Genomic DNA, 19657 nt, shown 5'->3' with positions numbered 1-19657 from the left:
AACGGAAGGATAGGAATCAATTTATGAAAAATGGACTTTAATTTTTTTTGTATACAATTTATCATAAATATACCAATAAATCTGATAATAATAAATCTGTTCACTATTCATTATCAAACTATAAGAACTCTTTTATTACACTATGGTTGCATTTTTTGATGGTCAAAAATCACTGGGCGAACTTTTTTTTTTTGAAAGGTCATCGACTCATTGAATGGGTAAATATTTGAATAAACTTTGTAGCTTGATTGTTGTACGAAGGTTTTTTTTTAAAGAGATGATATGCTGGAAAATCACACATCCAGTACAATAATTTTGAAGAAAAGATGCCTTGATAAGTAAACACTCCTAAATACTCGATAATTGAAGCATTTTTGAAGAGAATTATTCTGAGTCTGAATTGCTTCTATAAATATTTTAATATAATTCTGAATTTACTTCTTGGAAAACACGACCTATCTACTCAAAGTCAAAATGCTTATAAGTGAACAAAATACAGTCTGATCGTTCAATTTTCGGACGTAAAACAAACTTTCTATATCGTTGAAAACTACTGTTGTCTTGTCATGTCTTGTCGACCTTAAGTTTCATTCTAGTTTGTATTGTACTTAATGCAAAGAATAGTAGCTTTTGCAAATCCAGCAAGCAGATATTTATGTATGACTATTACGACTTTAAATTACAATCGATAAGAAATACTAGAAATGCCGCTCAACGCTGTCAACACATATGATATTGATTTCAGTTGTTATTCATGTTGCGCACACTCTGCATGTGTATTATCAAAGTAATTATACGTTCTCTGTATCTTTCTCGCTCACTCTTTAAAACAAAACTTTTAAATTTAATTCCATAGCTCATCACATAGATGACAATTTCGTTGGTGGGGATAATTCGAATAAATAATTTGAACAGAAATTTAGTGTTAAATCAAGAGAAATCCATCTCAATGACATTAATAAAAATGCAACGTGATTGAGCAATTAAAATGTATCGAACTGTTGTGTAGGGCACTTGTTTGATTGGTGTATTTGTAATTCAATAAGCGACAAGTACGCGTTCAGTGAATTTACGACATATTTCAATTTTATCGTCAAACACAGAGGCCTCAGTATAGCTTATCTTCATTATTTTAATTGATTTGCTATCAATAATAAGGTACTGTCCGAATATTTGTATAAATGATCCGTTATGCATTGATTTTATAATAAAATTGTGTTCATGACCTTGGAGGGAACTATCATATTTTAATATAAACGTAAAAGAACTAACGATCGACGATAAAATTTTACGAAAAGAGTCCATGCAGTGTTCGAATGTGTACCAACATATGAGTTAAATTATACATGTATTAATGATAAGTGATAGTAACGATAAAATACGATGACGATTTAGTCACGAACTTTGATGACATTTCCGTTGAAATTTTGATGACATTTCCGTTATTGAGCGTTAAAAAGAAACGACATTTTCATTTCATTATTTTTTTTTCATTTGTTTTAGAAAAGAAGTCATAAATGTATCAAAAGTGTAACAATAATCTAAAACTTGTTATCTTTGCAAATCATTGAATATCATCACTGATGAATAATCTCAGTGAGATACACAAAATAAATAAAGAATTTTTGATGCTTCAATGCAGAATTTCGCTTTGTAGTGTTGACTTGTAAAAAATTATCATTTCTTATGCCGCAGTTTATTACTGATAAATTCGTATATTCACTCGCATTTCACTTGATTTTTATAACATCAATTTAAAATAATCCAAGCATGAAGTACAACAATTCAGATGGATTTCACATTTTATTTCTAGACGAAACTATTTTAAATTCACTAACTATCAACATGCAAATACCGCGAATTGATGCTGAAAAAAATGATGATGCAAAAAAAAATCCAACAAAACTCTCAAAACTTGATGTTTAGCTGACTTTTTTTTTCGCAAGTCATGATCATTATCATGATCATTATATACCTGTGAAGTGCCGTTTGAAATTGATTTCTAGGACAAGTTACGATAATCGTAGGTGTTTCACGTATACAAATTTTATGACGTACACAAATTTTCAATACAAAGACACGCTTGTTCATGCACATGTTCAAATATGATAAAATTCTTCACATTGGATATTCCTTTCTCTTTCGTTCCTATCCATTCGTTCGTTATTTTTATTTATTTTGTTTAATTTGATTCTGCGCCAGACTATATTCTAATTCAACACACACATCCATATGTGTAAATACAAAGATAAAATAAAATATCATTAGCAACACATCGAAATAAGTCGCTAGATATGTACTCAATGGGCTGCTCCATGAATGGGTTTTGGTTGTTAGTGTGTGCACTGCACAATACAAACAAAGAAATCATTATTCAAAACATAAACCAATTAAAAGTTTAATAAAAGAAGTCTACTATGTATGAATGGATCACAGTTTTAAGTTTGTCGGCAAACATGCCGCAACAGTAAATCAAAGAGACTTTGATGTATTTTTATTTGAAACATTTTTTTTTTCACTTTTTCAATCACATGTGAGATCTTAAAACGTTTTTATGTTAAGCTCAAGTACAATTGCCGATTTTTAATGTTAATTTTAAAAGAAATAACAAAGTGAGATTACCGTGAATATGTATAGTGAATGTTTTGAAAAATTGTGAAGACAGACGTTGTTGTAATATAACACTGACAATTCTAAAAATATAAATTAGAAATCCATTCGTCATTTAAGAAGGAAAAACACAAACAAAACGAAATTTAAACTCAAAACGTAAACAAGTGAAACGCAAGTACTCGTGAACGTACGACTAAAAAAGTGAATGAAATTAGTTTAAAAAGAGTATATAATTTAAAAAAAAAAAACAGTATGGAAACATCACGACGAAAACTGCCAACCAACCCACCGAATCCGCGTGAAAAGGCCAACTTTTTGTCGTTGATTTTTTTCACATGGACACTTCCATTGTTTCGAAAAGGATATCAAAAAGTTTTAAAATTTGATGACATCTTTCAGTCGCTGACGGTTGATAGATCCAAATCGTTGGGCGATCGCCTAGAAGTGTGAGTGACAAATTATAATTTTGATTATATAATGATTTAAAAGGTGTAATCATTGTTTTTCATCAACATTGAATGACTTGTCATTAGAACAATGACTGGTCGCTTTTTGCATTTGACTTTGAACAAAAAAACAATCCACGTTATCTAAGTTTATTAATTACACATTGCAAAATACAAACTCAACCAATGATCTATTTATGTATCTTTAATAAAGTATGATTAGATAACGAGGAACCTCTTTTGCTTAAAAAAGCTGAATCGGTTCAGTAGTATCATTAACAAAATCTGAAAAATAAATTATCGCTTTATTAATGAAGCTGATAGGAATTACAAATGAATGCTCCAGAACAAAAACTGCATAAATTTGGGTTATCAGATCAAAGCAAAACATGGAATCATTCACTGTTTTTATTCTAAAGCATTCAAAAGATATTTCCTCATTGTTTTCAGCAAGTGTCGTTTCAATTGACCCATGCGTTGTCTTTAATTTATCCCAATGATTGAAGTGTATGGACATTTATAGACATTTTATGGAATTGTTGGCAAAACATTTCATTGATTGCACCATTTAGATTCATTGAAACATATGATGATTGAATGAAATTGTTGACACGCTTTTAATTGAATGCATACAGAAATTGGAAGGTACAGCTTGAGAAATCGAAGCGACCGTCATTGATCAAAGCAATATTTGCCACACTTTGGAGGGAATATGCAGGTCTTGCTTTGATATGTGGATTTAACGACATAGTGGTACGCTTGGGTCAACCAATATTACTCGGAAAATTGCTGCTCTATTTTCGGTGAGAATGGCATTTCACAAAGTTTATCAATATTTATTTATAATATTCGTATTCTACAGTGAAAATAAAGAGATTAATTATGATGAAGCTGTTATTTATGCATGTGCAATCATTGGGTTTACGTTCATAAATTCACTGCTTGTAAATCAATTTTTCTTAATCGGGTTTCATAATGGCATGAAAGTTCGTGTGGCAGTCTGCAGTCTCATATACCGCAAAGTAAGTTTGTTTGTTTTTTTAGTGTATGGATGCGACGTGATTTAATCCTCGAATATTTTCATTTCAAAAGGCATTGAAACTTTCGCAAACCGCACTTGGAGAGACTGCGCCCGGCAAGGTTGTAAATTTATTATCGAATGATGTGAATCGTTTCGATATGGTTACTATGTTCATAAATTCCATGTGGACTGCGCCGTTACTGACAGTGATCGTAGGTGTTATGTTATATATTGAAATTGGTGTTCCCGGTATGATTGGCATCTTGATCGTGTTTATTGTCGTGCCCATTCAAAGTGAGTAATAATCTACATATAGATTACGGGCTATAAATCGCATATTAATTTCGATTTTTATTCAGGTTACACCGGTAAAATTTCGTCAAAATTCCGCTTGCAAACTGCTCTCCGAACGGACGAGCGTGTGCGATTCATGGACGAAATAATATCGGGCGTTCAAGTGATAAAAATGTACGCCTGGGAAAAGGTATGATTTAAATTCGTAGAAATTAGTAGAAAATATCCAATGAATAACGTTATTTTTCTTTTAAATTGAAAAAAGCCGTTCGCCAAACTTATCATGTACGCTCGTAAGATGGAATTGAAGATTGTTCGAAAGAGTTCATATGTTCGGGCATTATACATGACGTTCATGTTGTTCACAACAAGAATGGCCATATTTTGTACAATGTTGGCAATCGTTTTGATATACGGCTCAACAGAAATAACTGCCGCAAGAATATTCGTCATTTCTTCGTACTATGGGATCATTGCACAAACTATGTCACAAATGTTTGTCAGGGGTGTCGCAGAAATCGCTGAAGTACTCGTGGGTCTTCGGCGTTTACAAAACTTTTTGGAATTAGAAGAAAAGAAAACAAAGCGCATTGGCGATGAGAAAAATGGACAAAATGGTTTTGCCAATGAAAAAATTGAAGTAAGTGAAATCAATTAAATAGTACTATTCGATCGAAGTAAACTGATCATCCATGTATCCAATAATCCAATATAGGAAATGAAGCAAAGTGAACATACAACGCCACCAAATGTATCTGTATCAATTAAAAATGGTGTCGCACGTTGGACAATTCCGAAAAATCCGCTTCTGAAAGGAACTTCAAAACAGCATAAAGCCGAACAAGACGAATTTGATGCATTGAAAGTGCCGACGTTGAATGAAATAAATGTCGATTTTCCGAAGGGCAAATTAATCGGTATAATTGGATCAGTTGGTGCGGGAAAATCGTCATTTCTACAAGCTCTTTTACGAGAATTACCACTGGAATCAGGATCGTTGAGCATAAACGGTTCAATTTCTTATGCATCACAAGAACCGTGGATATTCGCGGCCAGCGTAAAACAAAATATTCTCTTTGGCGAAAATTATGATCGTGATCGATATGATTCTGTTGTTAAGACATGTGCACTCGTAAAAGATTTTGAGCAATTTGAGAGTGGAGACCAAATGATTGTCGGTGATCGAGGAGCCAGTCTTAGTGGTGGACAAAAGGCGCGATTGAAGTAAAACCGGCATTTCTTTGCTCAGAATTTCGACTGTAAATGATATTTCTTTTTAATTTCAGTTTGGCACGTGCTTGTTATCGAAAAGCCGATATTTATTTGATGGACGATCCATTGAGTGCTGTTGACGCTCATGTCGGTACGCATATTTTCAATAAATGCATTGGGCCCAAAGGTCGCTTAGCAAAACTGAACGCGACACGAATTTTAGTTACACATCAAGGTAAATTTCAACTTTTTTTATCTTTTGATTTAATTGTTCATTTTTTTTTATTTTAAATCGTGTCAGTGCATTTCCTCAAAGAAGCCGATTGGCTCGTCGTTTTGAATAATGTAAGTATTTTTATTTTATCGTTCTTCTGATCGTTCGCAACACAAAGTATAACTTCTATCCATGCCGAGAATAACGTAAAATTTGAAATTCATAGGGTCGAATCGAAGTACAGGGCTCGCCGGCTGATTTGTCACGAAGTGGTGTTGATTTCGCTAAGCTTGTGGGCACCGAAGAGAATGACGAAAATCCGGAAAAAATGGCACGTCAGCTATCGCGAAGATCATCAACTCGATCAGTGTCGTCAGCTTCAGTGAGCAGCGCAGATATGTCGGAGTTTGATGGTGACGATGGTAACGAGCAAGCAGCCAAAGGAGTCGAAATGGAAGCTAGTTCAAAAGGCAAAGTTAAGGGGTCTGTTGCAGTTAATTATTTTACTGCTGGCGCTCATTGGTCGATATTGTTTGTATTGGGCATTTCATTTTTAATCGTTCAATTGTTGGCAAGTGCCGCAGATTACTGGGTTTCAATATGGTGATTATTAAATTCGAACATTATGTTTAATTTCGTTGAAGTGAATATTAACCTAAATGTGTATTAAACAATGCAGGACTAGAGAAGAAGAAATGCGTAATCACCTGAAAGAAAACTCTACGTATGTGAGTTTCGTAAGCAGAGATTTGTTCAGTGATATCAGTGATATGTTCAGTGGCAGTTCAGACAAACCAAAAACATACAATTTGAGTACTGAAGTTTGTATTTATGTTCATGCAACTATTATGGCATGTCTATTTGTCATTGGTATTTGGAGGTAATTTTGATAAAAAAATCTCTTGAGGACGTTAAGCTCAATGTAGTTTTATTGAATTTAAGATCGGTTGGTTTCTACTCGATGTGTGTACGGGCTTCTCAAAATCTTCACAATAACATGTTCCGAGGACTAATTTCGGCCAAAATGCGATTCTTTGACACTAATCCTTCCGTGAGATAATCGCAATAATAATTGAATCTTACAATTAAAACTTATTTTCAAACTTTTCTTTTTTCAGGGGCGAATTTTGAATCGCTTCTCTAAAGACATCGGTGCTACTGATGAATTTCTGCCGAAGGCAATTCTTGATGCCACTCAAGTGATTCTAAGCATGTTTGGATCGGTTATTGTTGCCGCTTCAGTTAATCCCTTGTTTCTTATTCCGGTGCTGGTGTTAGCTTTCACCTTTATATTTATTCGGAAAATTTATTTGAAGACATCCAAAAATATTAAGCGATTAGAAGGAGCTGGTAATAATATTTTAAAAGTGATATGAATGTTTGCAGCTTTCTAACAGTCGTTTTGGTTTTTCAAATTCTAGCAAAGTCGCCTGTATTCACACATTTGGCTGCCACTCTTAACGGTCTGTCAACCGTTCGTGCCTACAATGCTGAGAAGATTCTTCAAACAGAATTCGACAATCATCAGGATAATCATAGCGCTTGTTGGTATTCCTTTATAGCAACGGGTGGAGCGTTCGGGCTATCGTTAGATATGGCATGTTTTATTTTCATCACGTTTATCATAACTTACTTTATATTTATTGCTGAGACTGCGACAGGCGACAAGGTTGGTCTCGCCATTACCCAAGCAATGTAAATATACATTTTATTTTGAACATTAATTTCCACAATGAATTGGTATACGACGCGTTGAATAACCTTTTTTCGCATTTTTTGTCAGGTCATTGACGGGGATGCTCCAGTGGGGTAATTTTAATTTTTTTGTTGCATTTTTTTCTCCTTATTCTTCGTTATTTACTTGAATTGTGTTCGGAACTAATGTAATGCAATACATGTTACTTCAGGAGTTCGTCAAAGTGCCGAAATTAGTAATCAAATGATGGCCGTTGAGCGTGTGTTGGAATATCGTGATTTGGAGCCGGAAAAAGAATCAGAAAAACCACGAGAAGTCGACAATGAATGGCCGCAAAAAGGTTGCGTTGAATTCCGCAATGTGGTCTATCGGTATTTTGCCGAAGCCGAACCAGTTTTACGAGGATTATCGTTTGTGATAAAACCAAAAGAAAAGATAGGTGAGTAAATGTATTTGGTTCATTGATGCAATTGAATTTATGTTTTTTTAAAAAAATAGGAATTGTTGGAAGAACTGGAGCTGGTAAGAGTTCATTGATTGGCGCCATTTTCCGTTTGGCGTGCGTTGAAGGAGAGGTTCTAATTGATGATATTGATACTGCAACACTTCGATTACATGATTTGCGTAAACGAATTGCTATCATTCCACAAGATCCTGTCCTCTTCAGTGGCACCTTAAGACGGTAAGATTGAATTAAATCCCATGCAAAATGTCTATAATAATAATCAATGTTGTGTTATGTAAATGAAATGGCAGAAATTTAGATCCATTCGAAGAGTATCCCGACGACGAAGTTTGGAGCGCCTTGGAAAAAGTAGAATTAAAAGATGTTGCTTCGGGTCCTTCGGGATTGCATTCGGCAGTTATGGCACATGGTTCAAATTTCTCCGTTGGCCAACGTCAACTTTTGTGTTTGGCTCGAGCTATTTTACGAAAGAATCGAATCATAATTCTTGATGAAGCAACAGCCAACGTTGATCCACAGTATGTACAATCAAATAGTAATTTCAATTCTTTTCAATATCTATCAACTATTGACATCTGTTTTCTTTTTTAACAAAATAGAACTGATTTATTGATCCAACAAACGATTCGTGAGAAGTTCGCCGAATGTACCGTTTTAACTGTGGCACATCGATTGCATACGATCATTGATTCAGATCGCGTATTAGTTATGGACACCGGTCGGGCAGCTGAATTCGATGAGCCACACAATTTACTGCAGGATAATATGGGCATCTTTTATGGTATGGTCAAAGCTCTGGGCCCTCAGGAATTCAATCGTTTGACAAAAACAGCACAAGAGAAATTCAACTCACTTCAGACACCCGATATCGAGGAAAGTCGCCTGTGAAAATGGACGAATGAATAACGAAAAATGACGAAATCCCGATAAGTATTAGCACAAATATGGTGTTCCTGAATAAATATTCATTGGTCTAATCGAAGAATTCATTCCATTATTTCGATGCGTATTATAATTTATTTTAGACACTTTTTTATACTTAATACCATGTACTTATACCATATACTTATTTTTATTATGTAGAATTTATACCCAGTAAAAAATACTTGAAAAAATTCAAGAATGGCTATTTTTCATCCAAACCCTTATCAAATCTCTATATTATAGATTATTTGTGATTAAAACACACTTGAACCTTAAATTGTTTCGAACCTGTATTCGACGATTTAAATGAAAAAAATGTTGCGAAAAATGTAGTCGAATTCGTAAAGTGAACAAGTTCAGATTCTTGAGTGCGGAATTTTTTTAAAAAGTGAAATTGATATTAAAATTGTTTCGAAAAAAAAAAAACGATTCAAAATGGATAGCGACGATATTATAGATTTTAAAGGCGAAACCTTTATGGAAATATTATTAGTTAATTATCGATGGATTCTTGTGTGCTTTGTGGTCTTACCGATGTCATTTTTATACGATTTGTGGTTTTACACGCGCAATAAGTTCATTTTCTATTTTCTGGGAACTACAAGTGAGTCATTGTTTCTTCGATTTATTTTTATAATCGAAAATTGCCTTGATTTTCCCCTTGATTCATAGGACATAGTTCCATTTGGAAACCATCCAATTTTCCGTTATTTGCGTAGCGGTGCAGTGGAGGGCGCGTAATGGAACTACCAGTGACCGGTTCGCGCATATTTCTATGCCTGATAGCTATGCTAAGCATAGCGGAGACGTAAGCCGCAACGCACCCGTCGCCATTCGATTCGAGCTATATTGTATGCGCACGGTCGTCTGCATAAACGAACATGTGTATTGTTCATATAGAGTGAACGGCGATGCGTCGGTTGCGTTTGCGGCTATGCTTGGCATATCTATGCTACCTAGCGTATTTAGGCAAGCATAGAAATATGCGCGAACCGGTCACTGGGAACTACGTGCCCATCACATTTACAGTACTTTTGGCAACACTGTTCGTAGTGTTTTGACATTTCATGAAATGTGACATTAATGTTCGTTCATTTGAACCGTGTTTGAGTTTTTGAAATAAAGTGATGAAATTCTAATTTATTATTGTGAGTTTTTATATGTATTTTATTATTATGATAAAATAACAGTGACAAAAATGTGTGAAAACATATATAAGTATTGAAAATTTCAAAAAAATTAGTTTAAATTTCTTGAATTGAATTGGTAAAATTTCTTATTATTTACAAGGTGCGTTGTTCTTTAAGGAGTCAGTCAAAAATATATTTTTTTTTTACTACATGTGTTTGTTATGAGTATCTCTGAGCGGTGCAATGTAAGTGTGTAAATGTGTTACGGCTGGAACAAAAATGTGCTAGCGGTGGCACAAGTGTATTTACTCGACCGCAATCGACAGAACGGATAACTAACTTTCAATAATTCTGAGGAAAATTCAATAATATATTTTAAAAATATTGAACTTAATGACGCTTAATGAAATAATAAAAGAGAAATATATTTTTGACTGACTCCTTAAAGAACAACGCACCTTGTAAATAATAAGAAATTTTACCAATTCAATTCAAGAAATTTACACTTGTTTTTTTGAAATTTTCAACACTTACATATGTTTTCACACATTTTTTTCACTGTTATTTTATCATAATAATAAAATACATATAAAAACTCACAATAATAAATTAGAATTTCAAAAACTCAAACACGGTTCATATCAACAAACATTAATGTCACATTTCATGAAATGTCAAAACACTAATAACAGTGTTGCCAAAAGTAATGTAAATGTGATGGCGCCACCAGTACTAAAATACTACACTGCGCTAGGACGGTTATTTGTTTGGGTGGTTGATGCCAGTTAAGGTGTCGTTTTTGAAATTGACGCAAACTAAAGCGGTTAAAAAAATGTACGAACAAACTCAAGTGCTTCAAGATATATTGGTGCCAACATCAAAAATGGCTGACACAATTCGTGAATTCGATAAGTTGATAAAAGTTTATCCGTTGTGGTTGTGTCCGTTCCGTTTATGGGATGATAATGGTTTGATTCATCCAGCGCCTGGTTTGGATGTTGACATGTATGTTGATATTGGCATTTATGGTACAGTCAAGGTAAAACGTAGCCAATTCCATGCGGAACGCACGACGCGTCAATTGGAGCATATTGGTCGCAAAACAAACGGCTTTCAAATGCTCCATGCTGATTGCTATCAAACCTATGATGAATTCCGGCAAATGTTTGATCATCGTCTCTACGATCGAATGCGAAAAGAGCTAAAATGCGAAGATGCATTTCCTGAAGTTTATGAGAAGGTTAACAAAAGTGTTCGCGATTAAAGTACTATTTTGAAGACATTCAAGTGTTTTTTTTTTGTAAAAAATGAATTATCAATCTTGTAAACTTAAACGATTCAACGAAAGCAATTTTTAATCTGAAGTACGTGATGATAAAAATTAAACAAGCTTCCATGTCTTTATCTTTATCTGGACGAGATTACATATATGAAAACAATAAAAAATACATTTCTGCAATTCAGAATTTGAACTTCAGAACATTTAAAACTTACAAAGTGAATAAAAGAAATCGTTCGATAAGAGAAACAAATTGCGTTTTTATTGTTATATACGAAATCCATTTGAAGTCGAATAGACAAGTCATTGTTGAAAATGAAGAAAATGAATCCACTTCACTTCAATCGGAAGTGATGAACTATTTTAGAGCAAATAAAACTTTAATATTTTTTTTTTTTGCAAAGGTAGTTTGATTGAATTTTTCTTTGAAAAATCCATCATCAAATGCCTTGCATGCAGTGCATGAAAAAATCATGTATGTAGTGCTTGCTGTCGGTTATTGTTTTTGGATCAACACATTTTAATTCAAGAATTCATGACACGCATAACATTCCATATAGTATAACAAAATTTATTACAAAATCGTGTCCGTTATTTACCCATGTCATATAAAAATTTCATAGAAACTTTAGCATTTTACGGACTATAATCGTTAATTTTTTGAAACAGATTATCTTTTGGGAGTTTCCATTTATGAAAACAATACCTACATAACATATAGTATAAATAGATAGATTTCTGCTATTTTTAAATAATAATTTACGGCTAGCTGCAGCTAGTGCACTGAAAGAAAACAACAAAAATGTTCAAGATATTTCTAAAATTTTGCATTTGCATTTCGATTGGTTGTCATTCGGTTTTCGTACCCGAATTCGAAAGATTTGATTTACAAGATGTCATTAAAAGTGTTTTCGAAGTAAATTACAATAATCTTAAACAGAAATATCTAACAGAAATCAAGAACCTAAAAGGAGCCAAATTTTCTCAAAACTCCGAAAAGGATTGTAATGTTACGGAAAAAATTCAGGTAAGTTTGATAAAGAATCGTAGTTTGTCTCTCAATAAAAAACAAATATGTTCTCGTAGCTTCTGAATAGGGCGTTTACGCGGAAAGCAGAAGATATAAAAGATCTGCATAAGCAAGTAATAAAAATGTTCGATCGACGCTACCACACGAAAAGTATCGATTCTATCGTTGAGTATTTTGAAGAAGCTTTTTCTGATTTCTGCAACTTCATAAAAGGTATTGGAACAATTATGTATTTATATGAAACTACCATATTGAATTTTCCAATCATAATTTAAAAGGTGCCGATTGGACTGCAATTTTTCATCCGTTGAATAATTCTTCACATCGCACACATGAGAAAGGTTTTGGTGTAATACCTGCAGGCTTGAATTCAACTTCTTCGTCGCCAGCAAATACATACAACGATACCGAAAGTATAAATTACATTAATTGAGTAAAGTCATGCGTGTTTTTCATAAAATGTTTTTTTACTTGAAAACTGATGTTGCATATAAATATCTTTTATTTAAAATAAAACATGAATCGGACTTGACACAATTATATAGGAAAATGTTGTTCATAAATATATTGAATTTGATTTAGCCGAATATATTCATGGGGCACAAAAATTTAGGAGACATATGAAAGTGCAACACACTGAGCATTTAGTTGATGATTTAGGTGAGCTAACAATAGCTCAAATTGCCAATATAATCGAGAGGAGAATAATTAATTTAGTTTATTTAATTTATTTACTGAAAATACACAAAAGGTTCAGAGTGTATTTATAAGCTCAACACACAAACAAAAACCTTGCCAAAGTACATTTCTTATATGCAAACAAGCAGAGCGTTTGAAAATTCAATTGCTGCGAAGATCGATTAATTTTAATGTTTATCACGAAATTTTGAACGGTTTAAATGCTGAAGATCTTTATAACCAAACTGATTTTTCAAGTCATAGTGTGATCACAAAATATATCCAATCCGGTTTGTGGTTGAAGAATAGATCAAGATAGAAGGAACATACATTGAAAAGATGGCAACGTTCAAATGTCATAGTAAACAAATGAGGTCAACACTCAACATATGACAAATTATTACATTTTTATGGACAATGAATTACCCTTTTTTCCTTTTTCTGCTTTGTAATATTATTTCACTATGTTCAAAATGTTCAATGAGTTATTGAATTCAATTGAGGAATAAATTTAAACCAAATTTTAAAAATATCTGCTTTATATTCATTTATCTAAACATAAAATCACTGTATTGAAACAATTCAAATAAATCAAAATATTCTTTATTAAGATTGACTGAAGTTAAGTTTGACTGAATTTATTGAAAATCAAAAGATGATTATCAATTTATACAAGATAAATTCTTCACTTTTTTGGCGAAAGTCCCTAACAAATTGAAAGAATTTTTCTGCATGAAAATCTCTAGCAAATCCAAAGAATTTTTCTTGAATTGAAAACTGAACAGGTCTTCATTTTTTTAATCAAAAACCCTAGGAAAATGAGTAAATGACAACACACGTTTCTTTACGTTCTTGTATTTCTTTATTGTGCTTGGAAAAGAGTAAACATTCTCATTAAAAACCAAGATCTTTTCATTCAATTTTTTTTTTTTCATCTTTAAAAATGAAGGCCTTGGTAGATACTTCTTGTTCTCTGATGGTACCACAAGGTTCCGCCGTCCTTTCAGATCATCTGTTCTGTAATGCCGTTTTTTGCTGCTGCAGGAAACTTTTCCAAATCATCATTACCATTTATATGGAAAATCAATCATATCGATAATTCAATGACCAATTTCGGCGAAATTTTGTACTACACCCAAAGAGCAAGCGGGAAATTGAGATTGGACCTTAATTCACCGTATTCAGCCATATTTCAGCCCATTATTACGCTCCATCATAAATCTGTGGAGGCAAACTTTATTTTTGAGCTGATTTATATGGAAAATCAATCATTATCTGAACATATACGTTTTATGTCTGGCTAGACCGTAAAATCGACTAAATTTAGTTGCATCATTTACGTAGTTTCGTAATTTCCAGAATCGCATCGTGGCGTAAAAATTGACCCGAAAAGTTTTCATGTTTTTCCAAAACAGACCAGAAACTAAAACTCTGGAAAACCCATTTAAATCTTAAGCAACATTTATTCAAAAAAATTTGAATATAAATGGCAAACAATGCGCAGTCCATTAAAGTGACAATACATAGCATAACACAAGCGTAACAACAAGTCAAAACGTAACAAAATACCAATAAATTCATTTGTCAAACGTCTTGGACTGTATTGAACAGTAAAATATAAAATTAAGCATGAACAATGAACAAAAGAATATAAATCTATTTGTGCCACTTAATCTAGTTCAAATGAAGCAAATATTCATGCAAATGTAAATTTGAGCGAATTTAATAATCCAAAAACAATTGCAAGAACTGGAAAACATGAATTGATTTATAAAAATCTGGGATTACGCATTTTTATCCCATTTAGAAATGCATCTCTCCATAGCTTATTTTGAATTATTTCATTAAATTACAACAAAATTCGGACAAATCATTTCATTGTTTTTACATTGGACTTCAAAATTCAATAGGTGTTTCTCAAGACATGGAATTTCCGATTTCAAATGACTTTTATGAGCGGAAATAATTTTCAACGCACAATAATTTCATTATGATGTGGATTGCGTACTACTCAAAATGATCATAAATTATGCAAGATAGAACAAAAGACCATTACTGTCAGGCTTGGCCTCTTGTTTGAATATAAAAGAAAGCAGAACGTTTCAAGTCAAGAACAGAATCGTTCAAATAATTGACTGTGAAAAGTGAGAAAGTTTCTTTTACATTCGACGAAAAAAAGTTTAAAATGTGTAAGCGCTTATTAATTCACGGTGCACGATTGATTTTCGTTCTTCTGTTGATAAATGCAATTCGAATCCACTGCTTCGGAGAAAGTGTGAATAGTGAGTGAATTCAATATTTAATATTTTTGTTACCTATAAATACGGATAAAGATGATGTGATTTTCTCTTTTAAAGATTTGAACTTAGTTTATGGCCGTGGGAAAGATGAACAGAGTACACATAAGATAACCTTTTTAAATGAGTCTCTTCAGTTTCCTTCTACTATAAATGACGAAGTCTTTGGTAAAATCCGCAACATTCTTTGCAAATATGAAGATGAAGCAAAACTTTTGGGGAAACAAGCTTACGACTGCCGGAGAAAAGAAGATAATAGAAACTGTCATTCTATTTTGGTTCATTTCGAAGTAATGTCATCGAAATATTTAAGAAGGCAATAATTCGAATTTTATTTTGTTTTCTTTTCTACGCAGACTGCTAAAACAAAACTACGCAAGGAACTGAACAACGTTAAACGATGGGCTGAAAATACTGGAAAAACACAAGAAACTCCAGCACCCAATTCATTGCAGTCGAAATTTTTCTTTGGCAATGGCTTTATGCTCGAACGGATTTTTAATGTGTTCAGAGACTATTCCTTGTACATAAATTTCGCTTTCAAATGTGAGTCAAGCGATTAAATATCCCAATATGAATACTTTGAAACGTATTCATTTTTCATGTAAAATGCTACTGAAATAGACACTATTTAGTGAGACAATAAGGTCATGCATGTATTAAAATATTTCAATACGCTTTTGATAGCAGAGCGTATACATATGCCTTTGAGTATACTACTAACTATATGCTTTTTGGATATTATCTAACTGTATATGTTTTTTTAACATATGTAATTATGTATTCCATTCCCAGTGAACAGAAGAGTAAAGACAACACCACAGGTTAGCATCCCAACAACTATAAACCCATCAACCATACCACAACCAACTCCGTCAAATATCACTATGACAACAACTAACAAAACCATGGGATAAAAACCATTTGAGAGACAGACACCAATTTCTAGCAGTGTTAATATATTCTTTACGGCAGACATCCATATAAAAATGTATGCCAATACTTTTCGTATGGAAGAATCCATTTGAACATTTTTTCAGAAAATATTCTTCTACTATCAGTTCCTTCTGGTATGCTTTCATATAGTTAAAATGCGTATCTGCCTAGACCACCCCATTTATTTTTTTTTTAAATAAATATCAGCACTATTGAAAATTTAAAATAATTGTAAACGATGCAACTAAGGAAACTTTTTGCATCATCTTTGAAAATGTTCAATTCTACTCTACACCTTCGAATAAAACTTAAAATATATTTGAGTCACGAAGAAATAATTGTATTATTGCGCGAATATCTACAAATACTAAAAAAACAATAGACAAATCAACATGTTAAACATGCAATAAATTGTGAACTGATTTGTTGAAGAAAAAAAAAACACCAAAGTCTGATTTTTTGAAAAATAATCTAATATTTTTATTAGTGGACTAAATATCCATTCTTTCAGCATACGTAATACTGTTATGCCACAAATGAATTGTTATAAAAAACAGCAAAAGCATATAACATATTAACCCACTTTGTCAAAATAGCAATCGTAAGTTATTGCACTCACATTAAAAACGACAAAACAAATATTCTTTTCTTCGAAAATCGACTATTCAATATTTATTGCAGTTCATTGAATTGCAACAAAATGTGGTCGAATTCGGTTTATTATATTGTTTTTGAAAATGTTTTATAAGTGAGTGAGCGTCGCTTACAAAGTGGAAATTCCAAACTTAGTGAGTTCAACTTGGCGCACGAAATCCATAAAAATACTTAAATTAACAAAATGCCTATACATTACAATAATTCAGAACAATACGCAAAAGCCTGATAAATAAACGAATGTGGGTCATTTTATTGAGTATAAAAGAAAGCAACATTTCAATAGGAAGCACAGAATCGTTCATATCATTGACTGTGACAAGTTAGTTCTTGAACCATTTGAAATCGAAGAAAAAACCATTTGAAATCGCAAAATGTGTAACGTCTTACTGAGCGGACCACAATTGATTTTTGTTCTCCTGTTAACCTATTCAATCCGGATTCATTGTTTGGGAGAGCGTGCAAGCGGTAAGATACATTTTTGAACTAAATTCCATATGCTTCGTCTGTACTGTTGAGATGTTTGTTTTTTTTTCAAATTGTTAATTCTGGAAATAAAGGCAAGGATGACCAGGATACCAATAAGATAACGTTTTTAAATGAGCCACTTCAATTCCCGTCCACTGTGAATGCTGAAATGTTGAATAAAATTCGAAAAATTCTAAGCAAGTATGAAGATGAAGCTGAACTTCTGGGAAAACAAGCGAATGATTGCCGAAACAAAAATAACAATTTAAATTGTCAATCCATTTCTGAACAATTAGAAGTAAGTAAAGTAACCAATATTTTTGTAAATGCGTTGGCTTTAATTTTCGTTTTGCTCTTGTCCATAGATTATCAAAGAAAATCTACGCAAGGAATTGAATAATTTAAAAAGCTTGACTTCAGTAACGCTACCGATTGAAGCCGAACAGCCGAAGAATTTTATTGGCAACGGCATAATGTTTGATCGCATTTTTAATGTGTTCAGAGACTATGTTTTGTACATAAATTTCGTTTTGAATTGTTAGTTATGAAATTGATTATCGAAAAGTGAACAACACATTTTAAATATGAATTCCGTTTCTAGTGAACACATCATCAGCAGCAACAAGCGGTGATGATTCAGCTGCATCTACACCCACAGCTCCGGTATCGCCGAGTACCGAAGATTAATGAAAAAATAAGGTTTTTTTCATTGCATATTCTAAAGATGTTTGTACTACTTGTTAACGCATCGGAATCTCTCTTCAACAAGCACGCCTGGATATATCAAATTAAAAAATTAAAATCAATATAATCTAGAATTAGTTTGTATTTTTTCATTCAATTTTCATGTTTTATATCTGTACTTAGTTTAATGCAAAATTATATGCTATTTAGGTCTCTGCAAGAATCAGTAAATATATTCAAATGTTTGCAATTAACTGCGCTTTGAAACAATTGAGTAAATGAATCAACTACAGAAAAACCCATGAATACCGGAATCGCAGGAGCCACTTTATTTATTTTGCCTTTTACTTTGCGTCTTTGACCTTTTCCTCGTTTTCAGACTGAACCGATCAATCATACTTTCTGTTTATAACGCGCAGCATCTGTGAATTTACTTTAATAAGTTCGACATAATGTTCACATTTCGAACAGATTCGAATACAAACACAGCGATAACAAACACAGCTTCTGGGTTCAAATTTTTGGTTTTGTCTTAATTGACAAACATTAAAAATTCGATATTGAGTCATACAGATATAAGTACTAGATGTATGAAAAACATGTATTATGTGGTCCGACTTTTTACTGACATCAGTCACTCAAATTGATGAGATACATCACAAATTTAACACAAATCGCCGGCAAAAGGAATTCTGTATTTTGAAATCACTTCACTCGTGTTCATTGATACATTTTATAGTTTTTTTTTGTTTGCTGTATTTTTGCTGGGGCATTTTAAGTGATTTTCTTAATTAGGGATTCGCACCTCGATACTGACATCCTATGTTCAAATGTATACTATTATTACTGCAAATAATAGTTTTGTTCGGACTTTCCTCGATTCTGTTCAGCTAAAGTGTGTGTATAAAAACATCTGATTCACAAACGAGAGACTTATGTCGTGTATATGATGATAATATGACATGTACAAAATTATATGAAGGCCCTAGTTGACATCATTTTCCTTGTCATTCTCATTCCGCTTCTCACTCAGAATGCAAGCAAAAAGAGAATTCTGCCATTAATTTTAGTCATCGATAATTTAATTAAAGTTAATCTTCCAAAAAATTTGTGATATTTACTTCACCAAAATTACATTCTATTTAAAGTTACCAGTTTTTTTTTCGGCCAACTGAAAATGTTCAAAAAGTAAAACTTGATCAAAGTAAATTGAAAGTGCACATTTTTTTCTAAACTCCAGCTAATTAAACATTTTAAATGGTATGTTTGAAGGAGTACATTTCACACATGAAGTGGACACTTAGATGTTGAGAGAACTTTAATGTTTCAGTCGTGTTGCTGATGATGGACGGCGAGACCGTTCCGGAATGCAGTCTTGTAATTTATGTTTTGTTTATTAACTTAAATAAAATTATAAATTTGAATTTGTGAACTCAAATTAATGGTGCAGTTTTTCTTTTATTGAATAAAATTTATGTTTTTGTTAGTTCAGTGTACACTAAATGTTTTTTTGCAAACTGAGTTTATTTAAAATGAATTCTAATCAGAGGGACAATGCAAATTGCTTACCAAAAGTATTCATGGATTGGACTTTTACTTTTTTTGAAAAGTTTTA

The 19657-nt window shown here is 32.7% G+C and overlaps 4 protein-coding genes and 1 pseudogene across 4 annotated transcripts; all 5 read left to right on the top strand.

Annotated features, from left to right (window-relative positions):
* The first annotated feature begins 1720 nt into the window (after window positions 1–1720).
* LOC116349186 (multidrug resistance-associated protein 4-like) lies at window positions 1721–9068 on the top strand. The gene is made up of 19 exons (XM_031780494.1): window positions 1721–3059; window positions 3695–3862; window positions 3922–4081; window positions 4152–4374; window positions 4440–4564; window positions 4640–5014; window positions 5090–5598; window positions 5661–5821; window positions 5888–5931; window positions 6027–6403; window positions 6480–6680; window positions 6743–6851; window positions 6919–7150; window positions 7222–7495; window positions 7584–7609; window positions 7708–7935; window positions 7995–8178; window positions 8253–8480; window positions 8562–9068. Exons 1-19 carry the CDS (start codon window positions 2866–2868, stop codon window positions 8848–8850), a joined length of 4107 nt encoding a protein of 1368 aa, XP_031636354.1. The 5' UTR covers window positions 1721–2865; the 3' UTR covers window positions 8851–9068.
* A 170-nt stretch (window positions 9069–9238) lies between these two features.
* Window positions 9239–11843, top strand: LOC116349193 (annotated as a pseudogene).
* Window positions 11844–12072: 229 nt separating this feature from the next.
* On the top strand, window positions 12073–13375 carry LOC116349192. Its single transcript, XM_031780506.1, has 3 exons — window positions 12073–12322; window positions 12382–12538; window positions 12604–13375. Exons 1-3 carry the CDS (start codon window positions 12098–12100, stop codon window positions 12756–12758), a joined length of 537 nt encoding a protein of 178 aa, XP_031636366.1. The 5' UTR covers window positions 12073–12097; the 3' UTR covers window positions 12759–13375.
* A 1682-nt stretch (window positions 13376–15057) lies between these two features.
* Window positions 15058–16515, top strand: LOC116349190. Its single transcript, XM_031780503.1, has 4 exons — window positions 15058–15285; window positions 15361–15590; window positions 15657–15846; window positions 16096–16515. Exons 1-4 carry the CDS (start codon window positions 15189–15191, stop codon window positions 16215–16217), a joined length of 639 nt encoding a protein of 212 aa, XP_031636363.1. The 5' UTR covers window positions 15058–15188; the 3' UTR covers window positions 16218–16515.
* Window positions 16516–17134: 619 nt separating this feature from the next.
* Window positions 17135–18262, top strand: LOC116349191. The gene is made up of 4 exons (XM_031780505.1): window positions 17135–17358; window positions 17451–17656; window positions 17724–17895; window positions 17960–18262. Exons 1-4 carry the CDS (start codon window positions 17265–17267, stop codon window positions 18043–18045), a joined length of 558 nt encoding a protein of 185 aa, XP_031636365.1. The 5' UTR covers window positions 17135–17264; the 3' UTR covers window positions 18046–18262.
* Window positions 18263–19657: the final 1395 nt, after the last annotated feature.

This window comes from Contarinia nasturtii, unplaced genomic scaffold (genome assembly GCF_009176525.2).
Source record: "Contarinia nasturtii isolate CC-2019 unplaced genomic scaffold, AAFC_CNas_1.1 Cnas_scaffold_2806, whole genome shotgun sequence".
Taxonomy (NCBI): Eukaryota; Metazoa; Arthropoda; class Insecta; order Diptera; family Cecidomyiidae; genus Contarinia; species Contarinia nasturtii.
Note: the sequence above shows the minus strand (reverse complement) of the source record. Positions and strands in the feature narration are given on the sequence as shown.

Excerpts from the sequence above, each read along its gene's own strand:
- LOC116349186 (XM_031780494.1), top strand. The coding sequence starts at position 2,866 with ATGGAAACATCACGACGAAAACTGCCAACCAACCCACCGAATCCGCGT. Across the intron at positions 6,852-6,918 it reads TCTTTGACACTAATCCTTCC|GGGCGAATTTTGAATCGCTT; the intron begins GTGAGATAATCG and ends TTCTTTTTTCAG. Across the intron at positions 7,936-7,994 it reads AAAACCAAAAGAAAAGATAG|GAATTGTTGGAAGAACTGGA; the intron begins GTGAGTAAATGT and ends TTAAAAAAATAG.
- LOC116349191 (XM_031780505.1), top strand. The coding sequence starts at position 17,265 with ATGTGTAACGTCTTACTGAGCGGACCACAATTGATTTTTGTTCTCCTG. Across the intron at positions 17,359-17,450 it reads TTTGGGAGAGCGTGCAAGCG|GCAAGGATGACCAGGATACC; the intron begins GTAAGATACATT and ends CTGGAAATAAAG. Across the intron at positions 17,657-17,723 it reads CCATTTCTGAACAATTAGAA|ATTATCAAAGAAAATCTACG; the intron begins GTAAGTAAAGTA and ends TCTTGTCCATAG.
- LOC116349190 (XM_031780503.1), top strand. The coding sequence starts at position 15,189 with ATGTGTAAGCGCTTATTAATTCACGGTGCACGATTGATTTTCGTTCTT. Across the intron at positions 15,591-15,656 it reads CTATTTTGGTTCATTTCGAA|ACTGCTAAAACAAAACTACG; the intron begins GTAATGTCATCG and ends TTTTCTACGCAG. Across the intron at positions 15,847-16,095 it reads CATAAATTTCGCTTTCAAAT|TGAACAGAAGAGTAAAGACA; the intron begins GTGAGTCAAGCG and ends TTCCATTCCCAG.
- LOC116349192 (XM_031780506.1), top strand. The coding sequence starts at position 12,098 with ATGTTCAAGATATTTCTAAAATTTTGCATTTGCATTTCGATTGGTTGT. Across the intron at positions 12,323-12,381 it reads ATGTTACGGAAAAAATTCAG|CTTCTGAATAGGGCGTTTAC; the intron begins GTAAGTTTGATA and ends ATGTTCTCGTAG. Across the intron at positions 12,539-12,603 it reads TTTCTGCAACTTCATAAAAG|GTGCCGATTGGACTGCAATT; the intron begins GTATTGGAACAA and ends ATAATTTAAAAG.